Source organism: Schistocerca gregaria, chromosome 1, assembly GCF_023897955.1.
Source record: "Schistocerca gregaria isolate iqSchGreg1 chromosome 1, iqSchGreg1.2, whole genome shotgun sequence".
NCBI classification, from domain to species: Eukaryota; Metazoa; Arthropoda; class Insecta; order Orthoptera; family Acrididae; genus Schistocerca; species Schistocerca gregaria.
The window spans coordinates 867,303,691-867,325,483 of NC_064920.1; the positions used below are offsets into that span (position 1 = coordinate 867,303,691).

Genomic DNA, 21,793 nt, shown 5'->3' on the forward strand with positions numbered 1-21,793 from the left:
CCATACAGTGATAACCACCATGGTACATAGAGCACATATCATGTGTGACAAAGTAAACCTTCAGTCAAGCTACAACATCTCAAGATAATGTTCTCAAAAACTGAGTATAGTGGCGTGCAGATTAGAATGATATGGAAAAAAAAGGATGAAGGAACGAGACAAGATTCAGTCCTCTTCCTTACTTGAGGCTTTTCTCATCCAAAATTACAATGTTGCTGAAAAGCGCAATGTAGACAAATTTTGTAACCACTTAATGAAAGAGTCTGTAGTGGAAAACCTCTACATTGGCAACAAAAATTGTCAACTCAACTGTCTGATAACCAACTCAAACACCAAGCTTCAACACTATAAAAGGAATTCAGCTCTTTCATTCACTGTTTTGGCAATCACCATTAACCAAATAACAAAAACTGACAATCTCTGAGGGTAACTACTTTTCACTTTCTGTGTAGGAACTACACTACATTATTGCACAAACAAATTTTTTTTAGTTTCTATAATAAGAACAGTCACAGTACAATAGTATTGAAATTCACCGAAGGCTATACACTGAACACATGTGATATTCGCAGTCACTGTTGAAACAGGCATAATCAGTCTTGTTTGTTGTTTTTTTGAAAGAAAATTACCTGACTAGACTATATTTATTCCTTTACTTGAGAGATACAGTGGACCATTGTTCCTCATTGCCCTTGGATATCGGTATCCTTACAATGATAACTACACATCTACTGAGGGACACATTCATTTGATATTAGCAGAAATCTGGCTTGTGCTATCATGTTGCAACAGTGTGGGTGCCCCACATTGATTTGTCATCCACACTTATTTCTGTGGACAGCAGATCAAGGATTGGAGTGTGGTGTGCTAATTGTGTTATTAAAGCAGAGTGCAACATGCAACAGTGTGATGTTTTGTTGCTAACACTGGCCTTGTCATGTCTCAACAATGACCAGATGCTCAGACTTTGAAACAAATACTGCATCTGGCCCTGCCCCAGTTTATTAATGGCCACAAACTATGTACAATTCTGTAATTGCACCTTCCACATCATCATCACTGTACACTGCATTTGGGCAACTGCTAAATATTCCAACACAAGCACAGATCTGGCAGCCATGTTGTGAGAAACTATGTGAATACCTACTCACCTGTCTTGTCCCAACTGTCACTCACACATATAAAACTACCCACAATAAGTGCCACTTAGCTGGCATTATGGTTTGTGACAATGGAATGTATTCTTGTGTTTTCCAGAATTTCTTGTGATGCCAACATGTATTTGATCTACCTTGCAGTTTAATGGTGCAGGCTAAACTCATTAGAGCGATTATCCTGACCCTGGCACAAAAGAACTAGTATGGTGCAGTGAAAGCTGCTCTGTTACGAAAATACAATGAGTGACCCAGTGATGGCACTGTGTTGATCTCCACCATGCCATCTCTGGCCAGCCTCAGCTCTGCTGGGCACTGACAAACAGGGCAAGGGGAAAATTCAGTGAACTTCAGATATGTAAATGTAATTTGACATGCTAAACAGCGATTAGGACATGCTGTCACCTTGGCAACCCCAACCCCTATGTCAAATTGATTCTCACTACTGATGAGAGCAATTCCACTACTGGGGCCGTTCTGCAGCAGGTACTTGTTGGTGAACCACAGCCACTCCAGTTTTTCTCCAGGAAAGTCTCACTCTCCCAAATCAAATTTTTCATGTTTGACTGGAAGCTTCTAGCAATATATTCTGCCATAACGAATCCATCATTGGACATTAGCCCAAGGTGGTTCTGGCATTTGGACATTATCTAATAGTGTATCACAGACATAAAAAAATGTACATGGCACAGACAATGTTAATGCAGACTGTCTTTATTGGGTCAGTGCTATATCTGTCCAATAAGATTTTGTACCCATGGTGAGAAGCAGATGAGTGACCCAAGCACCAGAGAGCTGCACAAGAGTCCAGATACTATCCTCCACATTGACGAGTTCAGTAAGAGGGCATTTTACTAGACATGGACTGCACAGAAACAACCCAGGCAAGAAACTGCTGGCCAAAGAAAGTCTCCAGGTGATAAAGACAGCAGGAGTGGATGCCTATGTAAAAATAGCACTACCTGCAACAGGTTTTCTGCCAAAGACAACAGAAAAGAAAAGTGCACCAACAGCATATGAGGAAGAAACATCTGCAGATACACTCTATGATAAAAAATTACATCTGTGCAAAAATTTAAAGCATCACAGACACCAGTGGTATTATCAATAGCAGCAGTGGAAAAGGAAGTAACAGTAACAGTAACAGCAGAAGTTTCACCAGCAACGGTAACTACAGTGCCTCTAAAAGGAGAAAAGAGAACTGCAGCAGGAGAAGCAGCATCAAGTGTTACGGATAGATGGAAAACAGTACCTCCTCTCTATCTAAATGATGTTTTAGTGGAAGGCAGCAAGATGAAGTCCACAACATAAGTAGTGTAACAAATTTCATAATGCCTCACCAAAATGTTCAGTCTAAAATAAACAACAATTATGATCTTAAAATTTGCTATCTGAATGTTCAAGGACTAATAGGTAAAGAATTTATTGTAAACAGTTTTGGACTAGATAACAAATTTGATACTTTCTGTCTCAGTGAACATTGGGTTGCTGTGAGTGTACTTCCAGTTGTCAAATTTGATAATTATAATGTACAAATAGTTACTGTAGAAAATTGCATATAAGAGATGGAGTGGCAATATATATTAACCAGTCATTCAGCTGTTCCATTGTTAAGTTGCAGCTAGATTATTTGCATGAAGAACAAACTTTGAAGCCACTGGTATAGTTATGGACAATTTTAAGTTAGTAACAGTATTCCTTTACAGGTCACCTAAGGGTATCATCAATGTATTTCTAGAAAAATTGGACATGCTGTTAGATGTACTAAGAGGGACCAGATGGTTGCATTATGACATAGTAATTGGTGGATATCTGAAAGCAGATTTTGATATAACAACACATAAACATACTGTGATTGAGTTGAAAAACCTTCTAAGACAGTGCAATTTGCACTCAATCAATAACAGGCCCACAAGAGATAAAGCATGTCTTGACAATATTTTGTCAACTTTAAAACTACAGAAGAATCATGTGATGTTACAGCGTTTCTATTTTCAGATCAAGACTCTGTATCTTTAAACTATACAAGTAGATTCTGTATTGGTAAGAGTAATATTCCTAAGCCTGTCCCAAAAGTTATAATCACCAGACCTGTCACAGATGACAAAATTGTTCAGCTCTGTAAGTCTCTTGCTGAGAGAGACTGGTTCTACCAATGTCATGGAGACACAAGTTTTAATCTTAGTGCTTATTTGCCAGGGAAACTATTATTTGAGAGATTTTTTAAAACTTTTCTGATGCAATTTAATGACAACATCCCCATCAAGAAATGCAAATTAACTGACAAAGGCTTCACAAACAGGGCTACAAACAGACAAAACCCATGGTACATTAAAAGATTATCAAATATGAAAAACCAAGTTATGGGGTTCACAATATATGTAGCAGTCATAAAACAGAATATGCCAGATTAGTCTATATAAAATGCAGGAATGAGTATGAAAAAGCCATTCTGGAAGCCAAAAAAGCACTTAATTTCAATACCATTGATAATTCCACAAATAAGTGCAAAACTACACATAAATTAACAAATGGTGTTGCTAAAGATGTAAGAAGCAAAACAATTAATATAAGTCCCCAAAAATTAGATGATTTCTTTATTAAATCTGTTGAAGATGTAGGAAATACTATAATCAAACCTGATATCACTTCATCAGAGTTACTTTCTAAAAGTGTTTGGAAAACACCAACAGACACAGGCACGTGTATGCTCTCTGAGGTCTCACCTAGTCTTGTCCTAAGCATTGTAAAATGGTTGAAATCTTCAGACAGTGTAGATATATATGAGATATCCTGTGATATACTAAAGAAAGTAATAGACTATATTGTGTACCCCTTAACATTCTGTATAAATAAATGTATATCTGATGGATATTTTCCTTAAGAACTCAAAGTGGCTAGGGTAGTTCCAATATATAAAAAGGAGGATATAGTCTCACCTTCCAGTTACAGACCAATCTCCACAGTCCCAGCTTTTTCTAAAATACTGGAATGTGTAATTTACCAACAGCTATCCGTTTATTTTGAAAAATTAGGAATAATTAGTGAATCCCAATATGGTTTTAGGAAAAAGTTGTCTACTGTGGATGCTATAGACGTTGTAGTCAAATACTTACATCAAGTGTTTGAGGATAAGGACTGTGCTCAACTCACATTTTGTGATCCAAGCAAAGCTTTCAACTGTGTAAAGCATAAGCCACTCCTAGAAAAACAGGAATTCTATGGCATTAGACATAACAGCCTTAAATTAATAAAATGACATCGTCAGAACCGTGAACAAGTTGTTTGTGTAAGGAAAGAAATGTCAAGTATAGAACAAGTCAAGGTAGGTGTTCCACAGGGATCTGTCCTGGGCACCTTTTTGTTTCTAATAATGATAATGATCTTCCTGAATGATTAATGAAAAATCTCATATAAAGATCTGAAACAAATACTAACAAAGATATAGAGGGGCTGGCCAGTACTTACCTCAGCTCAGTACAGCCGATCGGTGTATATCTACCGGCTGTACTGAGCTGAGGTAAATAAATGATCTTCCATCATTTATAAGTCCACCACTGTGTTGCATGCAGATGATACAACATTTATTCATGCCAGTGATGATTTCAATAGCCTTAAAACTTGTGCAGCAAATACAATTGACCAAGCATCCCACTGGTTCAAGGCAAATGGATTCCTGCTGAATGAAAACAAAACACAGCAGATAGTTTGTAGTCTTAGAGATAAGCTTCTGTTAGATGATGCAAGTTACATCAAATTTTTGGGGGTGTACATAGATGATAAATTATCTTGGGGTCAACATGTACAATATATTAGTGGTAAGTTGTCAAGAGTTATTTACCTGTTAAGGAAACTTACGGATTGTGTTCCTGAAAAATATGTAAAAACATAGTATTTTTCATTCTTTCAAAGTATAATAACATATGGAATTATTTTGGGGGGGGGGGGAACTCCAGGTGTACATGACACATTAATACTGCAAAAGATACTCAAAGATAAACACTGTTCCAGTTATTTTAAGTGTCTACCTCCAGCATTCATTATTACATTTTTGTCCATCACACCACCACCTTCTCATGTGCCTCTCCACTTTCAATATCTGCTCGCTCCTACAACAGTCCACATCCACATTGATCAGCTGATATTTTTGCCTTAGTCAAGTCTATCCCTTACCAGGTGCTGTGCTCTAGTGAATGCAATGGAAACCATCTAAATGTGTTCTGCAAATATGTTACTCTGTTTGAAGTTTCTTGACTCTAAAATTGAACATATACTGGGTCCCATGTTCATGTGGGCACATGTATGTGGGGCAAATGTATCAGTATTTACCAGGTCACTGTAAGGAATACATCAGATGTGTATGAATGGGTCACAAAACAATCAGCTGTGGCAGATTATAGTATAAGCAAAGATCACACTTTTGTCTCAAATGCTGAGTCACTGGCTACTGTGACAACATTATTAAGGAATCCATATAAATATGGATCTCCTGCAGAGATTTGAGTGCAGTCTTTGGCCAACTTTCCATCCCCACCATTGCACTCTCAAACCCTCCACACCCACCGTTACAAGGACACAGTTGATTGCAGCCAAGTGGAGGGAGTGCACCACTAATAAAAATAATGGGTCCTCTCCAAATCCTGAAACTTCACCAGAAGGTGATGAGTATGGCACTCATTGAACCATCATGATATCTTAATTCTACCACATGAGATTTCCACTGATAAGATGCATGTAAAATTGAAAATGGCTTAATAAGTTATTTATTTCAGTAACTGATCACATGAGGTTTGCAGACTCAGAGAGTGCTAATCTGGAATACTTGACATCAGACATAAAAGTAGCTTTAGTATAGTGAATGTAATGATCACTACACCTTAAAAAGTAATTAGTATCATAAAACATTTAATATAAACGAATTCTACTAACTGTGATGAAATATCAATAGAGTGAGTGTTGTTATGATTTTCGTAACTTATCAATATACCTGTGTAAGCTGTTGTTTACAGCAACACAACATAGCAGTGGCAATGGAGATATGCACTACTTGGTTTGAGGCAAATATACTACACAAGAATGATAGTAAAATTGAAACTCTATTCAGTCTGAATGCTACAGATCATGATAACAAAACAGTAAAATTTTTAGGATTTCATATAGATCAAAAGCTCAGCTGGGATACTCACAAAGGGAATTTATGTGGCAAATTGGCATGAGACAGTAAAGAACTTCTATTGTATGCACATTTTGTATTCTTCCATTCCCACCTGAGTTATGGAATACTATTATGGGGCAATTCCATAGGCTCAAAATGAGTGTTTAAGTGGGAAAAGAAAGCCATAAGATGTGTTGCCCATATGAATCATGTTGAGATTATTTTAAGAAACTAAATATAATGGCAGTGCCTGGCCTGTATATTTACAACTGCCTTGTCTGCATAAATTTGAGTTGAGGAGGACAGTTCATGAACATAACATAGGCAGTGCACATACAGTTCCTATGCCATATGCTAGGCTTTCAAAGACACACAACAGTTACAAATATTTTGGTCCTGTATACTTCAACAAATTAACTGAAAAGGCTTGCCCAGTGCCAGTAAATAAATTTAAAACTAGTATTTTGAGGTAGATGAAAAGTAAAGTAATTTACTCTGCTCAAGAGTTCCTTGAGTGCGACAAATGGCCCACTTTCCTTATGAGAATGAACAATAAATTAACTTCAAAGTATACAAATGCCACACTGTGCAACTGTTTTATTTCTGCTTCATGTACTTACAGTTAATTATCTGTTTCATTATTTATTTGAAATTCACTGAACTATTTAGTTCATTTATCTTGCAATTGATCTGTTTGGAAACATTTTGTTGTTATTGATACTTGCATAAATATGTATTGCATCCATCTTGGATTATTGTATTGTAGTTAAAGACATTTGCTCAAGTTTATAGTATTATTATTGTGTTAACACTGACAACACCAACTGCATGTAAATAAGTTCACAGGTGGAATAAATCATTTGTGTTTGTGATGTGATTCTTGAGTTTCTCCCGGCGTATTTGATAATCAAAATATCCACGGGTGTACTGCCGGTCTATAGTGTCCAACGGGCACAATATTTCGGCGATCAAACATGTCGCCATCATCAGGTGAACTGACGGACTGAGCTCCTGTGAAGGTGCCGGCACGGAGATCCATACGCTATGGTTGCTCAGGGGGAACTGGGTTCGGTCGCGGCGGCGGCCTATTTAAATACCCTCCGCCCGCGGCGCACTCCCTCCGCCGTCCGCGCCCTGCGCCACGGTAGCGCGGTGGAAGAGATTGTGACGGCGTCTGAGATGACGTTGGTGTGATGGGTCTGTCCGCCGTGGTCGTCACAACTATGCGTTTGCTCGATTTACTCTTGATTAACCCAATCGCTGGTTCCCAAGCCTTGCTAAGATAATAGCCACAGTCACGGTTTATGGGGTCGTCCTTGACGTCCTTGACGTCTTGGTCAGGAGAAGGGCTGATGGCACCCTAGGTCATGGGGTGTATCGAAAGACAACACACACTGATCTGTATTTGCACGCAGACAGCTGCCACCACCCTTTACAGAGGAATGGGGTACTTAAAACTCTAGTACATAGGGCGCGCACTATCTCTGACACAGTGGGTCTATCCCAGGAATTGGAACATCTGAGAATTGTGTTTCGAAAGAATGGGTACTCAGAGTGGCAGATCCAACGTGCTCTCCGCCCAACCACTGCAGCACAACCTGTTGAGATGGATGAAGTCACGAGGGAGGAGGTAGGAACTGCATTTATTCCATACACAGGCGCACTCTCGGGGAAAATCGCCTGCATTCTGAAGAAACACCGAGTCGGAACTATGTTTTGTCCTCCGAATAAAACTCGTGCACTGGTGGGGAGCGCCAAAGATGACCTCGGTTTGAGGAAGGCCAGCGTGTACCAGATTCCGTGTCAATGTGGCAAGTCGTATATTGGTCAGACGATGCGTACCGTCAAGGATCGATGCCGTGAACACCAGAGGCACACTCGACTGATGTATCCGAGCAAGTCGGCGGTCGCTGAACATTGTTTGTCGGAAAATCACGCTATGGAGTATGACCGCACGAGGATTCTGGTACAGACGTCGAGATACTGGGACAGCGTTGTTAGAGAGGCCATAGAAATTCGCACCAATGACAACCCCATAAACCGTGACTGTGGCTATAATCTTAGCAAGGCTTGGGAACCAGCGATTGGGTTAATCAAGAGTAAATCGAGCAAACGCATAGTTGTGACGACCACGGCGGACAGAGCCATCACACCAACGTCATCTCAGACGCCGTCACAATCTGTTCCACGGCGGAGGGAGCGCGCCGCGGGTGGAGGGTATTTAAATCGGCCTCCGCCGTGACCGAACCCAGTTCCCCGTGAGCAGCCAGAGCGTATGGACCTCCGTGCCGGCACCTTCACAGGAGCTCAGTCCGTCAGTTCACCTGATGATGGCGACATGTTTGATCGCCGAAATATTGTGCCCGTTGGACACTATAGACCGGCAGTACACCCGTGGATATTTTGATTTGTGTTTGTATTACTAATAATGGGATACTTCCTGGTTGGCTGAAACATGTTGAATTTATTCCAGTATCACAAATGGAACAGAAATATCATCAGACTTCTTGTGAATTTAATTTTTGTTAGCATTCTTCTAAAGTTTATGAAAGTTAATATAATGATCTCATTACAGATTACATATTATTGAAGTCAGTGGTTAAATTTCTATTGGTTACTGAGGTTGTGAAGACAATTTTCACATACAATGAACTGACTTATTATTATGATGTTACAGGAAGTTGTTTAGCTATGTCCAGTTCATAACTAGCAATTGAAGATGTCCTGGATTAAGTCTTCACTAAGAAAAATATGCTAAAGAAGGGATGAAAAGGTACAGAATGGGAAGTAAAAAACTGTTACAACTCGAGTTTCAATCAAGGAGAAACCAAAGAAACCATTGCAGTGAATTCAAACTTTCCATATCATGGAAATGCAGTAATCCAAATCACTCAAATATCCTAATTCTGAAGAAAACTTTAAAATACCTGAATTCAGCAACAGGGGATGGAAGACTCTACTCATAAGAAAAATGGAAACAAGAAATAATGGATTACTGTGACGCAGATTTTGCAGGTAGTAGGAAAGATATGTAACATATTTATGTGCAATAAAGCTCCAATAACTTTATGGTGCAAGAAACAGTATATTATTGCGCTGTCTGCTACTGAAGCAGAATAGATATCTGTAGCTCAAAGTCATCAAGAGATTAAAGTTTTTCGGGGTTTCATGGAATAATTTCTGAATCAAAACACTAAAATCACACTTTGTGTGAACAATAAAAGTACAACAGCAATGCTTAAATGCATTAAGTGTTAAGAAGAAGAAAGCTCATTGATGTGAAATATCATTTCATCAGTGATGATCTAAATCATGGCTGGTTTAACATACAGTACTGTCAAACTCAAGAACAGCTTGCTGACATTCTAAATAGACACCTCTTCAAAGTATTGCTTTTAAAAAACTGAAAGAAAGGTTGATGCTTACTTGATATTAAAATCTCTTCTTTGGTTTTATTAATTCAGAGTTTTGTGAAATGTCATATTGTTTTCTCTAAAAGAATGTGTTGAGATTTACAAAGATCATAGTAAAAAAAAACATTCTATGCACATTAAAGTAAGATCTCTGTTGGTTGCTGTTTATAATAATGTCTGTAGACTCTTGTTCCCTTTTAGTCTTGTAGTTGTATGTACTCTCCTAAAATACAAATAAATGACAGTCCCCAGTATTTTCCAAATTATCTTAACAGGAAGTTTGTAGTTGTGAATCAGTTGCTGTTTGAAAACAACAGTAACATTCATAAAAATAATATTTGAAGGGGAAATAATTTATGCTGTCCATAACACAGCATTAGCGTGGCTCTAAAAGGAGTGAGGTACACAGCCATAAAAACTAGCCAGTGAGGTAGAAAACTTAATAGATGATAAAATTGACTTCAAACACCAACTGGAGTCATATCTGCTTGAGTACCCCTGCTCTGTAGAAGTGTGTGTGTGTGTGTGTGTGTGGGGGGGGGGGGGGGGGGGGGGGTGGAATCTCTGTATGTGTGTTTGTGTGAAAAGTTTTGAACATTGTTACATATAAACCACTCTATGCAAAAATATAAATAAATTTAAGGAAGCATGTACTGGTAAGTGGCCAGCATGCTGACATGTTTTTCACTTTTCCACTGAGAAAATGTAGTAAAGTTATAAAACTGACTCATACCATGCCACTGCAAGAGGTCGCAAATATGAATTATGATCCACGGGGAGTGAAAAAACTAAATAGTAGCTAATTAACTAGTTAGCTAACTATTTGAGAAACAGAGCAGTTTGATCAGATGTTTTTAAAAGAAATGACATTGTTGTTATATTTCTGTGGGCCTTTAATAATATAATTAACAATTAAAATAAATTAAAAATAAATATTATAAGCAACTCGTTAAGAAAACAATGTAAATTGCTATTTGTTGTCTCATTTGGCTATATTTCCCAGTATATTGTACTCCAGCTATCCCTGTCCAAATAGCTCTTGGTACTGTGTAATTTAAATCTTTATATTTGTTCCCTCTGTAGAATACAAAGTAATTTGAATGGAGATTTACATACTGCTATTTCTTTTCCAGGGTTTAATGAAAAAGAATATGCGTTATGGTCCTGGGGTGTTCACACAAAGTGATGGTTTACACAATGTTGGCTTTTGGAAAGGAAAACAGTTAATAAGATTATTACAGCAGCTAAGCAGCTGTGTTCCTCATCTTGCATCATCCATAGAAGCCAAACTTTATCTTCTGAGGTACAGAAGCCTTGTCAGAGTTCAAGAGGTATGTTTCATTTTATACATATTCAACAAATCCTATGACTTGGATCCTGTGGTGAGCAATCTGTGAAATGTGAAAAGTCATCAAAGATGAATATTTTCCTTTCTCATTTCATTCAGTAATCTTTCTAGGTTATAGGACCCATCATTTAATTATAACTAAGATGTGTTCATATTAACAGAAATGTGCAATCAAATTAGCTCCATTTTAAAGCATAATTCATCATTGGAAAAACATCAGAGAAAGAAATTAAGATATATTCTGAGAAAACTGGATGTGTCCTTTTTAATTGCTGTTTTTCTGTTTTTCATTTACTTGATTAAAAAATGAGCTATATTTGTTTTGGGGAAAAATGAATTTGTGAATCTCTATTCTGCCTCACCTGAAGTACCCGAAATTAAGATGCACAAAAACTCTAATTCTTTTAAAATTTGTCAATAGTAAGTCCTAGAGTAGAGGTTAAGCATATCTGCTCCAGCTATGCAAAGCTTTCATACAATCATAGCTCGAATATGGATTCCAAATTTACAGATCAGTAAGGCCTTCGTAATTCCAAATGTCATCAGGCAATCAGGCTATTAACTGGGACTTATAATACTAGTTCAGTTCTGAGGTTGTCTGCAGAGGCTGATGATCCCTACTGTTCTATCACCTGCTTCAGCTCATGGTGTACATACAGTTTCTTATCTGTTCTACAAATGACAGCATCAATACCCATTATTATAGCACCACAAAAATATTTGCTCAACAATATTCTGTGAGTGATGAGGTCATTTGAGATCTGAGAAAAAATTGAGACGTGAGATCACACAGCCTGATGGAATTGGGGTTGAAAGCCAGGGATGGAGTAAGAGATCCCTGTGGAAGCTAAAGAATTCCAAGTTAATTTTGGAAATTTTTCGTGTCCAGTATGTCCTGTGCCCTGGATTACATAAAAGAATTAAGTTATAAAATAATACCTAAATTGTATTTGTGTTTACACTGATGCATCTAAGCAGAGTGGTTTCATTAGCCACTCAGTTGTGTTCCCGAAATTTGTCATAAGAATAGGGCTCCCACAGCTGTTTCTCATCTAGTCCACAGAACTGTTTGTTATCCTCAGGTCATTCAAAAATATGGAACAATACAGGAAGCTTTTTCTTTCTGATCTATTCCTTATTCATCTCCCTGCAGTTATTGCATACATGACAGTGAGATTCATATGTAAGTGAGAGGTTCTGTGGGTGAGTGTGAGGTCCAATACGCTGTAGACAGTGATATCTTCAGTGAAACAGTGACTTAGTTCCTTCTGGCCATGATGAGTGGCATAAGTGGTCCTTACACATCCTAGAGTGGGATATTCTTCCATGCCTAATCCTTTTGCCCTTTTTCCCTTTGGTGGAAAGACAGACCTGTGTGAGAAGTGTGCATTCAACAGGCTTTACTGTTATATATTTTAATGTAACATGTTTTATTTGCTAACCTGAGGGCATAAAACAACTTGGTAGAAAATCTGAAGAAATTCTGGTTGTATGTAAAGTACACAGTCAATACCTTCGCTGCGCAGTGCCAATGGTACTGTTACCGACGACTGTGGCGCTAATGCGGAGTTATTGAACACAGTTTTCCGAAATTCCTTCACCAGGGAAGATGAATGGAATATTCCAGAATTTGGAACACGAACAGCTGCTAACATATGTTTCTTAGAAGTAGATACCTTAGGGGTTGTGAAGCAACTCAAATCGCTTGATATGGGCAAGTCCAGATTGTATACCGGTTAGGTTCCTTTCAGATTACACTGATACAATAGCTCCCTACTTAGCAATCATATACAACCACTTGCTCACTGATAGATCCGTACCTACAGATTGGAAAATTGCGCAGGTCACACCAGTGTTTAAGAAGGGCAGTAGGAGTAAGCCATCGAACTACAGACCTATATCATTGACGTCGGTTTGCATTAGGGTTTTGGAGCATATACTGTTTTCAAACATTATGAATCACCTCGAAGGGAATGTTCTTTTGATATGTAATCAGCATGGTTTCAAAAAACATCGTTCTTGTGCAACGCAGCTAGCTCTTTATTCGCACGAAGTAATGGCCGCTATCATCAGGGGATCTCAAGTTGATTCCATATTTTAGGATTTCCGGAAAGCTTTTGACACCATTCCTCACAAGCGACTTCTAATCAAGCTGTGGGCCTATCGGAATGGCAATGTAGACAGTTTTGCAACTGGATTTGTGATTTCCTGTCAGGAAGGTCGCAGTTCATAATAATAAAAGGCAAATCATTGAGTAAAACTGAAGTGATATCAGGTGTTCCCCAGGGAACCACTGCTGTTCCTGATCTATATAAATGACCTGGGTGACAATCTGAGCAGTTCTCTTAGGTTGTTCGCAGATGATGCTGTAATTTACTGTCTAGTAAGGTCATCCGAAGACCAGTATCAGTTGCAAAAAATTTAGAAAATATTGCTGTATGGTGTGGCAGGTGGCAGACGATTAATAACGAAAACTGTAAGGTTATCCACATGAGTTCCAAAAGAAATCTATTGGAATTCGATTACTCAATAAATAGTAGAATTCTCAAGGCTGTCAATTCACCTACGTACCTAGGTGTTAAAATTACGAACAACTTCAGTTGGAAAGACCACATAGATAATATTGTGGGAAAGGTGAGCCAAAGGTTGGGTTTCATTGGCAGGACACTTAGAAGATGCAACAAGTCCACTAAAGAGACAGATTACACTATACTCATTCGTCCTCTGTTAGAATATTGTTGCCCAGTGTGAGAGCCTTACCAGGTGGGATTGACGGAGGACATCGAAAGGGTGGAAAAAAAAGGGCAGTTCATTTTGTATTATTGCATAGTAGGGGAGAGTGTGTGGCAGATATGATACGCGAGTTGGGATGGAGGTCATTAAAGCAAAGACGTTTTTCATTGCGGCGAGATCTATTTACGAAATTTCAGTCACCAACTTTCTCTTCCAAATGTTAAAATATTTTGTTGAGCCCAACCTACATAGGTAGGAATGATCATCAAAATAAAATAAGAGAAATCAGAGCTCGAACAGAAAGGTTTAGGTTTACGTTTTTCCCACGCTTTTTTGGGAGTGGAATGGTAGAGAGATAGTATGATTGTGGTTCGATGAACCCTCTGCCAAGCACTTACATGTGAATTGCAGAGTAATCATGCAGACATAGATTCAGATGTGTGATTGGATTGAAGAGTTCCTAGATAACAGAACACTTCATGTCATTCTCAATGGAAAGAAGTCTTCTGAAGTAAGAGTGATTTTAAGTGTGCCACAGGGGAGTTTTGTAGGACCATTGTTATTCACAATATATATAAATGACCTTGTGCATAACATCAGAAGTTCACTGAGCCTTTTTGTGAATGATGTTGTAGTATATTGAGAGGTTGTAACAATGGAAAATTGTACTGAAACGCAGGAGGATATGCAACGAATTGACACATAGCGCAGGGAATGGTAATGTAGACAAGTGTAATGAGCTGTGAATACATACAAAGAAAGATCCTTTATCATTTCGCTACAATATAGCAGGTCAGCATCTGGAAGCAGTTAATTCCATAAAGAATCTGGGAGTAGGCATTAGGAGTGATTTAAAATGGAATGACCATATAAAATTATTTGTCAGTAAAGCAGATGCCAGTCTGAGATTCATTGGAAGAGCCCTAAGGAAATGCAGTCCGAAAACAAAGAAAGTAGGTTGCAGCACACTTGTTCGCCCACTGCTTGAATACTGCTCACCAGTTTGGGATCTGTACCAGATACAGTTGATAGAAGAGGCAGAGGAGATCCAATGGAGAGCAGCAGGTTTCATTACAGGACCATTTAGTAATTGCAAAAGTGTTACAGAGATGATACATAAACGCCAGTGGAAGACTCTGCAAAAGAGACGCTCAGTAGCTCAGTACTGGCTTCTGTTGAATTTTCGAGAGCATATCTTCACTGAGGAGTCAAGCAGTATATTTCTCTCTCCTACATATATCTTGCAAAGAGACCATGAGGATCAAATCAGAGAGTTTAGAGCCCACACATAGGCATACTCTGTGGAGCATGTTGGGTTTCAGCAGTGGTATATGGCCAAGCCTTATGGTTTGGGGAAACACCCTCTTTAATGCTGTTCATGATTGGTGGCACAACAGTTCAAGTCTCCAAACTGACATACAAATTTGCAGTGGGATAACTATGAAAGTGCTTCTGCTGCCATATGAAGTTGATGAAGTTGTAGCCCGGAACATAACTCCAGATGTAGGTCAAGTGTGTTTAGTGAGCAGACAGGATGATTGCAGACCCTCAACTGGTTTCTTCTAACCAATGCATGGTCATCATTGGCACAGAAGCAGAACAAGCTTTCATCAGAAAACATAACAGACCTCCACTCTGACTTACAATCAACTCTAGCTTGACACCACTGAAGTCATGAATGGTGGTGGTCTGGGTTTAGTGGAATGTGTGCTGCAAGGTGTCTGGCTCAGAGCTGATTTGTAACAGTTCACTGTGTCACTCTGGTGCTAGCTGCTGCTCAGTTGCTGGTCCAGATGCAGTACAGTGTGCCAGGGCTATACACCAAACATAATGATTTCTCCTCTTGGTAATAACACATGGCCATCCAGAGTACAGTCATTTTTCGTACTGTATATTCTCTTGAACACCATTGCCAGCAATCAAGTACAGTGGCTACATTCCTGTCAAATCTTTGAGTAATATCACAGAAGGAACATCAAGCTTCTCATATCCCTATTACTCAACCTCATTCAAATTCAGTGAGGGCTTGATGATGGCATCTTTGTCACCTTAAAGGTATTCTTGATTCAAGTCAATTCAGCCCATCTAGTCACAAAGGAAACTTTATTTGCGTCTTCACAGTCACAGTGTAACTAGTAGCATCACTCTTATGTGACTTGTGTGAAATTTGAATAGATATCATTTTTCAGATGTTGTAGTGCGCCTACCAACTTTTGTTTATGTCTCACTACTCCTTCTTGGCGGTGTGATTTTTTATCCACCAGTGTCTCTTCCCTGAAACTATATTTCTTTTCAGTTCAGATGTTTTACAAAAAATCATTATTATTCTATGTTAAATGCTCATATCTATGATGGTGTAGGAAAACTTGAAAAAATGCACTGAAATGCATATAGTTTAATAATATTATGTCTTTGATACTTACTATATTATGTTACAATATGATACAATATAGATAACTATACTGATATTGCCACAGTTATTGTTAAAGTTTTGAGATTGTATGGCGTAGGAAATAATCTAATTGTCATGCACTGCTGTTACAATATTTTGCCCTTCGTTCTTGAGAACTAAAGCATCTCACACATATACAAATATTTTCCATGTCTTTATAAAGAATTTACTCACCCTGTTCTATAAGAAAAAGCATCTGTTTTCAGTTGCCAGTACTGGTCGGAATGAAAAAAAATTATTACATTATATAAAAAAAACACTTGTTACAGTTGTGAAAGAAAAATAAACTCCAGAGAAAGAAACCAAAATCCACTTTCAATTGTTATAGGGAGGGGATTGCTATGCTGCTGTGATTTCATTTCTTAACAGGAAAACCTAACCTAGCTGGAGAGCTTTATATTATTTTGTACTAAATCACACTTTTCTCTAACTATTCTGTCCTTAAGTTGTAATAGAATTTTAAAAAATTCCTCAATTTTTGTATATTGTCAAGGAACCCATCAGTAAAACCTAATGATATTTTATTGTAGATTCGTCGCCAATATTCTTTATATGTAGTGTCTTCACCCTGTTTGCATGAATAACACTTGCTAGAACCATTGTAATACCAATCTTATCTGTTATATATGTCCTATTCTAACACAGAGTCATTACAGTGACACAAATAATGGCTTTTCAAATATGATATTATAAGTGTTGAAACACTTTTTCACAAGTGTGAAACAGGAATTATGATGCTTTCCAATCAACTTGAAATAGATACACCATCTAGGCTTATTGAAAAACAATAAACTGCAAAGAAAAAATTAAAAGCCTTTTATATTTCTTTCCTAAGTTAAAAAAAAAAAAAGTACGTGAAACTAATTTTTCCTATACTGCTCTTGTACAGTATTTGTACCTTGTATAAAATATGGGGTCAAAGTAAATCTTATAGTTATTCACCTAGCCTAGCATTGGACTGATATGTTTAATTACATGATTTCTGGAACTGCATTTATGAATTTGTTAGAGCAGAAGTGAGATGAAGTAACTTATTTAAGTATAACTTACAAATTCTCTTCTTTTAATATTAGTTCATTTTCTATGTATCTATGTGTTATGTATTTTGCTAGGTTACCATTTAGTTTGTGACTTATAAGTAATACTTTGTATTTCTTTTTATATGAGCATCCATATCAGATGATAATTAGGATAAAAAGACATATTTCATACTAAAAATGAATGTGAGTCCTCCTCCCTAATAAGACAAATTTTGTCAGACTTTTAAATACAAAGACTACAATGTTTGAAAACACCCATAAAATTTTATTAAGATACAGAGATAAAATAAGAGACATCCCACACTAAAAGAGAAAAAGCCAAATGTAGTGATGAGTGCCTAAGTACATCATATCAAATTATGGAAAACACAGGATTGAGTAATCATAATATTCTGAAAAGTATAGATTGCTACACACCATGTAGAGGAGATATTGAGTCCAAAACTGTCACAACAAAGAGAGTGCTAAGCAAATGAGCTTTTGTTCAAAAAGCCTTCTTCTAAAGTAGATCACACACACCCACATTGATGCAAGCACAACCCACAAGCACATGACCACTGTTCTCCGAGGCCAGGCTGTGAGCTGCAGTGCATGGTTTGAGAATCAGTCTAGGTCAGGGGTGGGCAATTGTTTTGGCTTGAGGGCCACATTATAGACACAGAGGTTAGTGGAGGGCCACACCTTATAAATCTTTCATTTCTAATGCTGTATATATACTGGAGGCACACACACACACAAGCGGGAAAGCGCCAGCAGACAGGCACATGAACAAAACACACAAACACACACACAGAATTACGAGCTTTCGCAACTGGCAGTTGCTTCGTCAGGAAAGAGGGAAGGAGAGGGAAAACTGAAAGGATGTGGGTTTTAAGGGAGAGGGTAAGGAGTCTTTCCAATCCCGGGAGTGGAAAGACTTCCCTTAGGGGAAAAAAAGGACAGGTGTACACTCGCACACACACACACACACATATCCATCCGCACATACACAGACACAAGCAGACATATTTAAAGGCAAAGAGTCTTTGCCTTTAAATATGTCTGCTTGTGTCTGTGTATGTGCGGATGGATATGTGTGTGTGTGTGTGTGTGTGCGAGTGTACACCTGTCCTTTTTTTCCCCTAAGGGAAGTCTTTCCGCTCCCGGGATTGGAATGACTCCTTACCCTCTCCCTTAAAACCCACATCCTTTCATTTTTCCCTCTCCTTCCCTCTTTCCTGACGAAGCAACTGCCAGTTGCGAAAGCTCGTAATTCTGTGTGTGTGTGTTTGTGTGTTTTGTTCATGTGCCTGTCTGCCGGCGCTTTCCCGCTTGGTAAGTCTTGGAATCTTTGTTTTTAATATATATATATATATATATATATATATATATATATATATATATATATATATATATATATATATATATGATGTGACTTACCAAACAAATGCGCTGGCAGGTCGATAGACACACAAACAAACACAACACATACACACAAAATTCGAGCTTTCACAACTGGCGGTTGCTTCGTCAGGAAAGAGGGAAGGACAAGGAAAGATGAAAGGCTGTGGGTTTTAAGGGAGAGGGTAAGGGGTCATTCCAGTCCTGGGAGCGGAAAGACTTACCTTAGGGAGAAAAAGGATAGGTATACACTCACACACACACACATGTCCATCCGCACATACACAGACACAAGCAGACATTTGTAAAGAGAAAGAGTTTGGGCAGAGATGTCAGTCGAGGAGGAAGTACAGAGGCAAAGAAGTTGTTGAAAGACAGGTGAGGTATGAGCGGCGGCAACTTGAAATTAGCGGAGGTTGAGGCCTGGTGGATAACAAGAAGAGAGGATATATTGAAGAGCAAGTTCCCATCTCCGGAGTTCGGATAGGTTGGTGTTGGTGGGAAGTATCCAGATAACTCGGCTGGTGTAACACTGTGCCAAGATGTACTGGCCATGCACCAGGGCATGTTTAGCTACAGCATGATCCTCATTACCAACAAACACTGTCTGCTTGTGTCCATTCATGCGAATGGACAGTTTGTTGCTGGTCATTCCCACATAGAAAGCTTCACAGTGTAGGTAGGTCAGCTGGTTAATCACGTGGGTGCTTTCACACATGGCTCTGCCTTTGATCGTGTACACCTTCCGGGTTACAGGACTGGAGTAGGTGGTGGTGGGTGGGTGCATGGGACAGGTTTTACACTGGGGACGGTTACAAGGGTAGGAGCCAGAGGGTAGGGAAGGTGGTTTGGGAATTTCATAGGGATGAACTAAGAGGTTACAAAGGTTAGGTGGACGGTGGAAAGACACTCTTGGTGGAGTGGGGAGGAGTTCATGAAGGATGGATCTCATTTCAGGGCAGGATTTGAAGAAGTTGTATCCCAGCAGGAGAGCCACATTCAGAGTCTGATCCAGTCCCAGAAGGTATCCTGTCACAAGTGGGGCACTTTTGTGGTTCTTCTGTGGGAAGATCTGGGTTTGAGGGGATGAGGAAGTGGCTCTGGTTATTTGCTTCTGTACCAGGTAGTTGCGGGATTCGAACGCTCTTTTCAGGTTGTTGGTGTAATGGTTCAAGGATTCCAGACTGGAGCAGATTCGCTTGCCATGAAGACCTAGGCTGTAGGGAAGGAACTGTTTGATATGGAATGGGTGGCAGCTGTTATAATGGAGGTACTGTTGCTTGTTGGTGGGTTTGATGTGGACGGACGTGTGAAGCTGGCCATTGGACAGATGGAGGTTGATGTCAAGGAATGTGGCATGGGTTTCGGAGTAAGACCAGGTGAATCTGATGGAACCAGAGAAGTTGAGGTTGGAGAGGAAATTCTGGAGTTCTTCTTCACTGTGAGTCCAGATCATGAAGATGTCATCAATAAATCTGTACCAAACTTTGGGTTGACAGGCCTGGGTAACCAAGAAGGCTTCCTCTAAGCGACCCATGAATAGGTTGGCGTACAAGGGAGCCATCCTGGTACCCATGGCTGTTCCCTTTAATTGTTGGTATGTCTGGCCTTCGACAGTGAAGAAGTTGTGGGTCTGGATGAAGCTGGCTAAGGTAATGAGGAAAGAGGTTTTAGGTAGGGTGGCAGGTGATCGGCGTGAAAGGAAGTGCTCCATCACAGCGAGGCCCTGGACATGTGGGATATTTGTGTACAAGGAAGTGGCATCAATGGTAACAAGGATGGTTTCTGGGGGTAACAGATTGGGTAAGGGTTCCAGGTGTTCGAGAAAGTGGTTGGTGTCTCTGGTGAAGGATGGGAGACTGCATTAATGGGTTGAAGGTGTTGATCTACGTAGGCAGAGATACGTTCTGTGGGGGCTTGGTAACCAGCTACAATGGGACGGCCAGGATGATTGGGTTTGTGAATTTTAGGAATAAGGTAGAAGGTAGGGGTACAGGGTGTCGGTGGGGTCAGGAGGTTGATGGAGTCAGGTGAAAGGCTTTGTAGGGGACCAAAGGTTCTGAGGATTCCTTGATGCTCCGCCTGGACATCAGGAATGGGATTACCTTCGCAAACTTTGTATGTGGTGTTGTCTGAAAGCTGACGCAGTCCCTCAGCCACATACTCCCGACAATCAAGTACCACAGTCGTGGAACCCTTGTCCGCCGGAAGAATGACGATGGATCGGTCAGCCTTCAGATCACAGATAGCTTGGGCTTCAGCAGTGGTGATGTTGGGAGTAGGATTAAGGTTTTTTAAGAAGAATTGAGAGGCAAGGCTGGAAGTCATAAACTCCTGGAAGGTTTGGAGAGGGTGATTTTGAGAAAAGGAGGTGGGTCCCGCTGTGATGGAGGACGGAACTGTTCCAGGCAGGGTTCAATTTGGATAGTGTCTTGGGGAGTTGGATCATTAGGAGTAGGATTAGGATCATTTCTCTTCATGGCAAAGTGATATTTCCAGCAGAGGGTACGAGTGTAGGACAGTAAATCTTTGACGAGGGCTGTTTGGTTGAATCTGGGAGTGGGGCTGAAAGTGAGGCCTTTGGATAGGACAGAGGTTTTGTATTGGGAGAGAGGTTTGGAGGAAAGGTTAAGTATTGAATTAGGGTTTTGTGGTTCCAGATTGTGTTGATTGGAATTTTGAGGTTTTGGAGGGAGTGGAGCTGGAAGTGGGAGGTTGAGTAGATGGGAGAGACTGGGTTTGTGTGCAGTGAGAGGAGGTTGAGGTTTGCTGGAAAGGTTATGAAGGGTGAGTGAGTAGCCTTTCCGGAGGTGGGAAACCAGGAGATGGGATAGTTTTTTGAGGTGGAGGGTGGCAAGCTGTTCTAATTTGCAGTTGGCCTGTAGGAGGATGCTCTGAACAGCCAGTGTGGATGTGGGAGAGGAAAGATTGAGGACTTTTATTAAGGATAGGAGTTGACGGGTGTGTTCATTGGCTGAGTTGATGTGTAGGTGAAGGATTAGGTGGGTGAGGGCAATGGATTGTTCAGTTTGGAACTGGTATAAGGACTGATGGAAAGAAGGGTTGCAGCAAGAGATGGGAACTTTGAGTGTGAGGTCTTTGGGGGTAATACCAAATG

General features: G+C 39.6%; 1 protein-coding gene across 2 annotated transcripts in view; it reads left to right on the plus strand.

Annotated features, from left to right (window-relative positions):
* The window catches only part of LOC126273074 (uncharacterized), a 155,306-nt gene that overhangs the window by 35,942 nt on the left and 97,571 nt on the right, over window positions 1-21,793 (plus strand). For both annotated transcript variants that reach the window (XM_049976488.1, XM_049976497.1), the window contains exon 3: window positions 10,856-11,053. In XM_049976488.1, coding sequence (XP_049832445.1) covers window positions 10,856-11,053 — 198 coding nt within the window. The remainder of the gene's footprint in view (window positions 1-10,855; window positions 11,054-21,793) is intronic.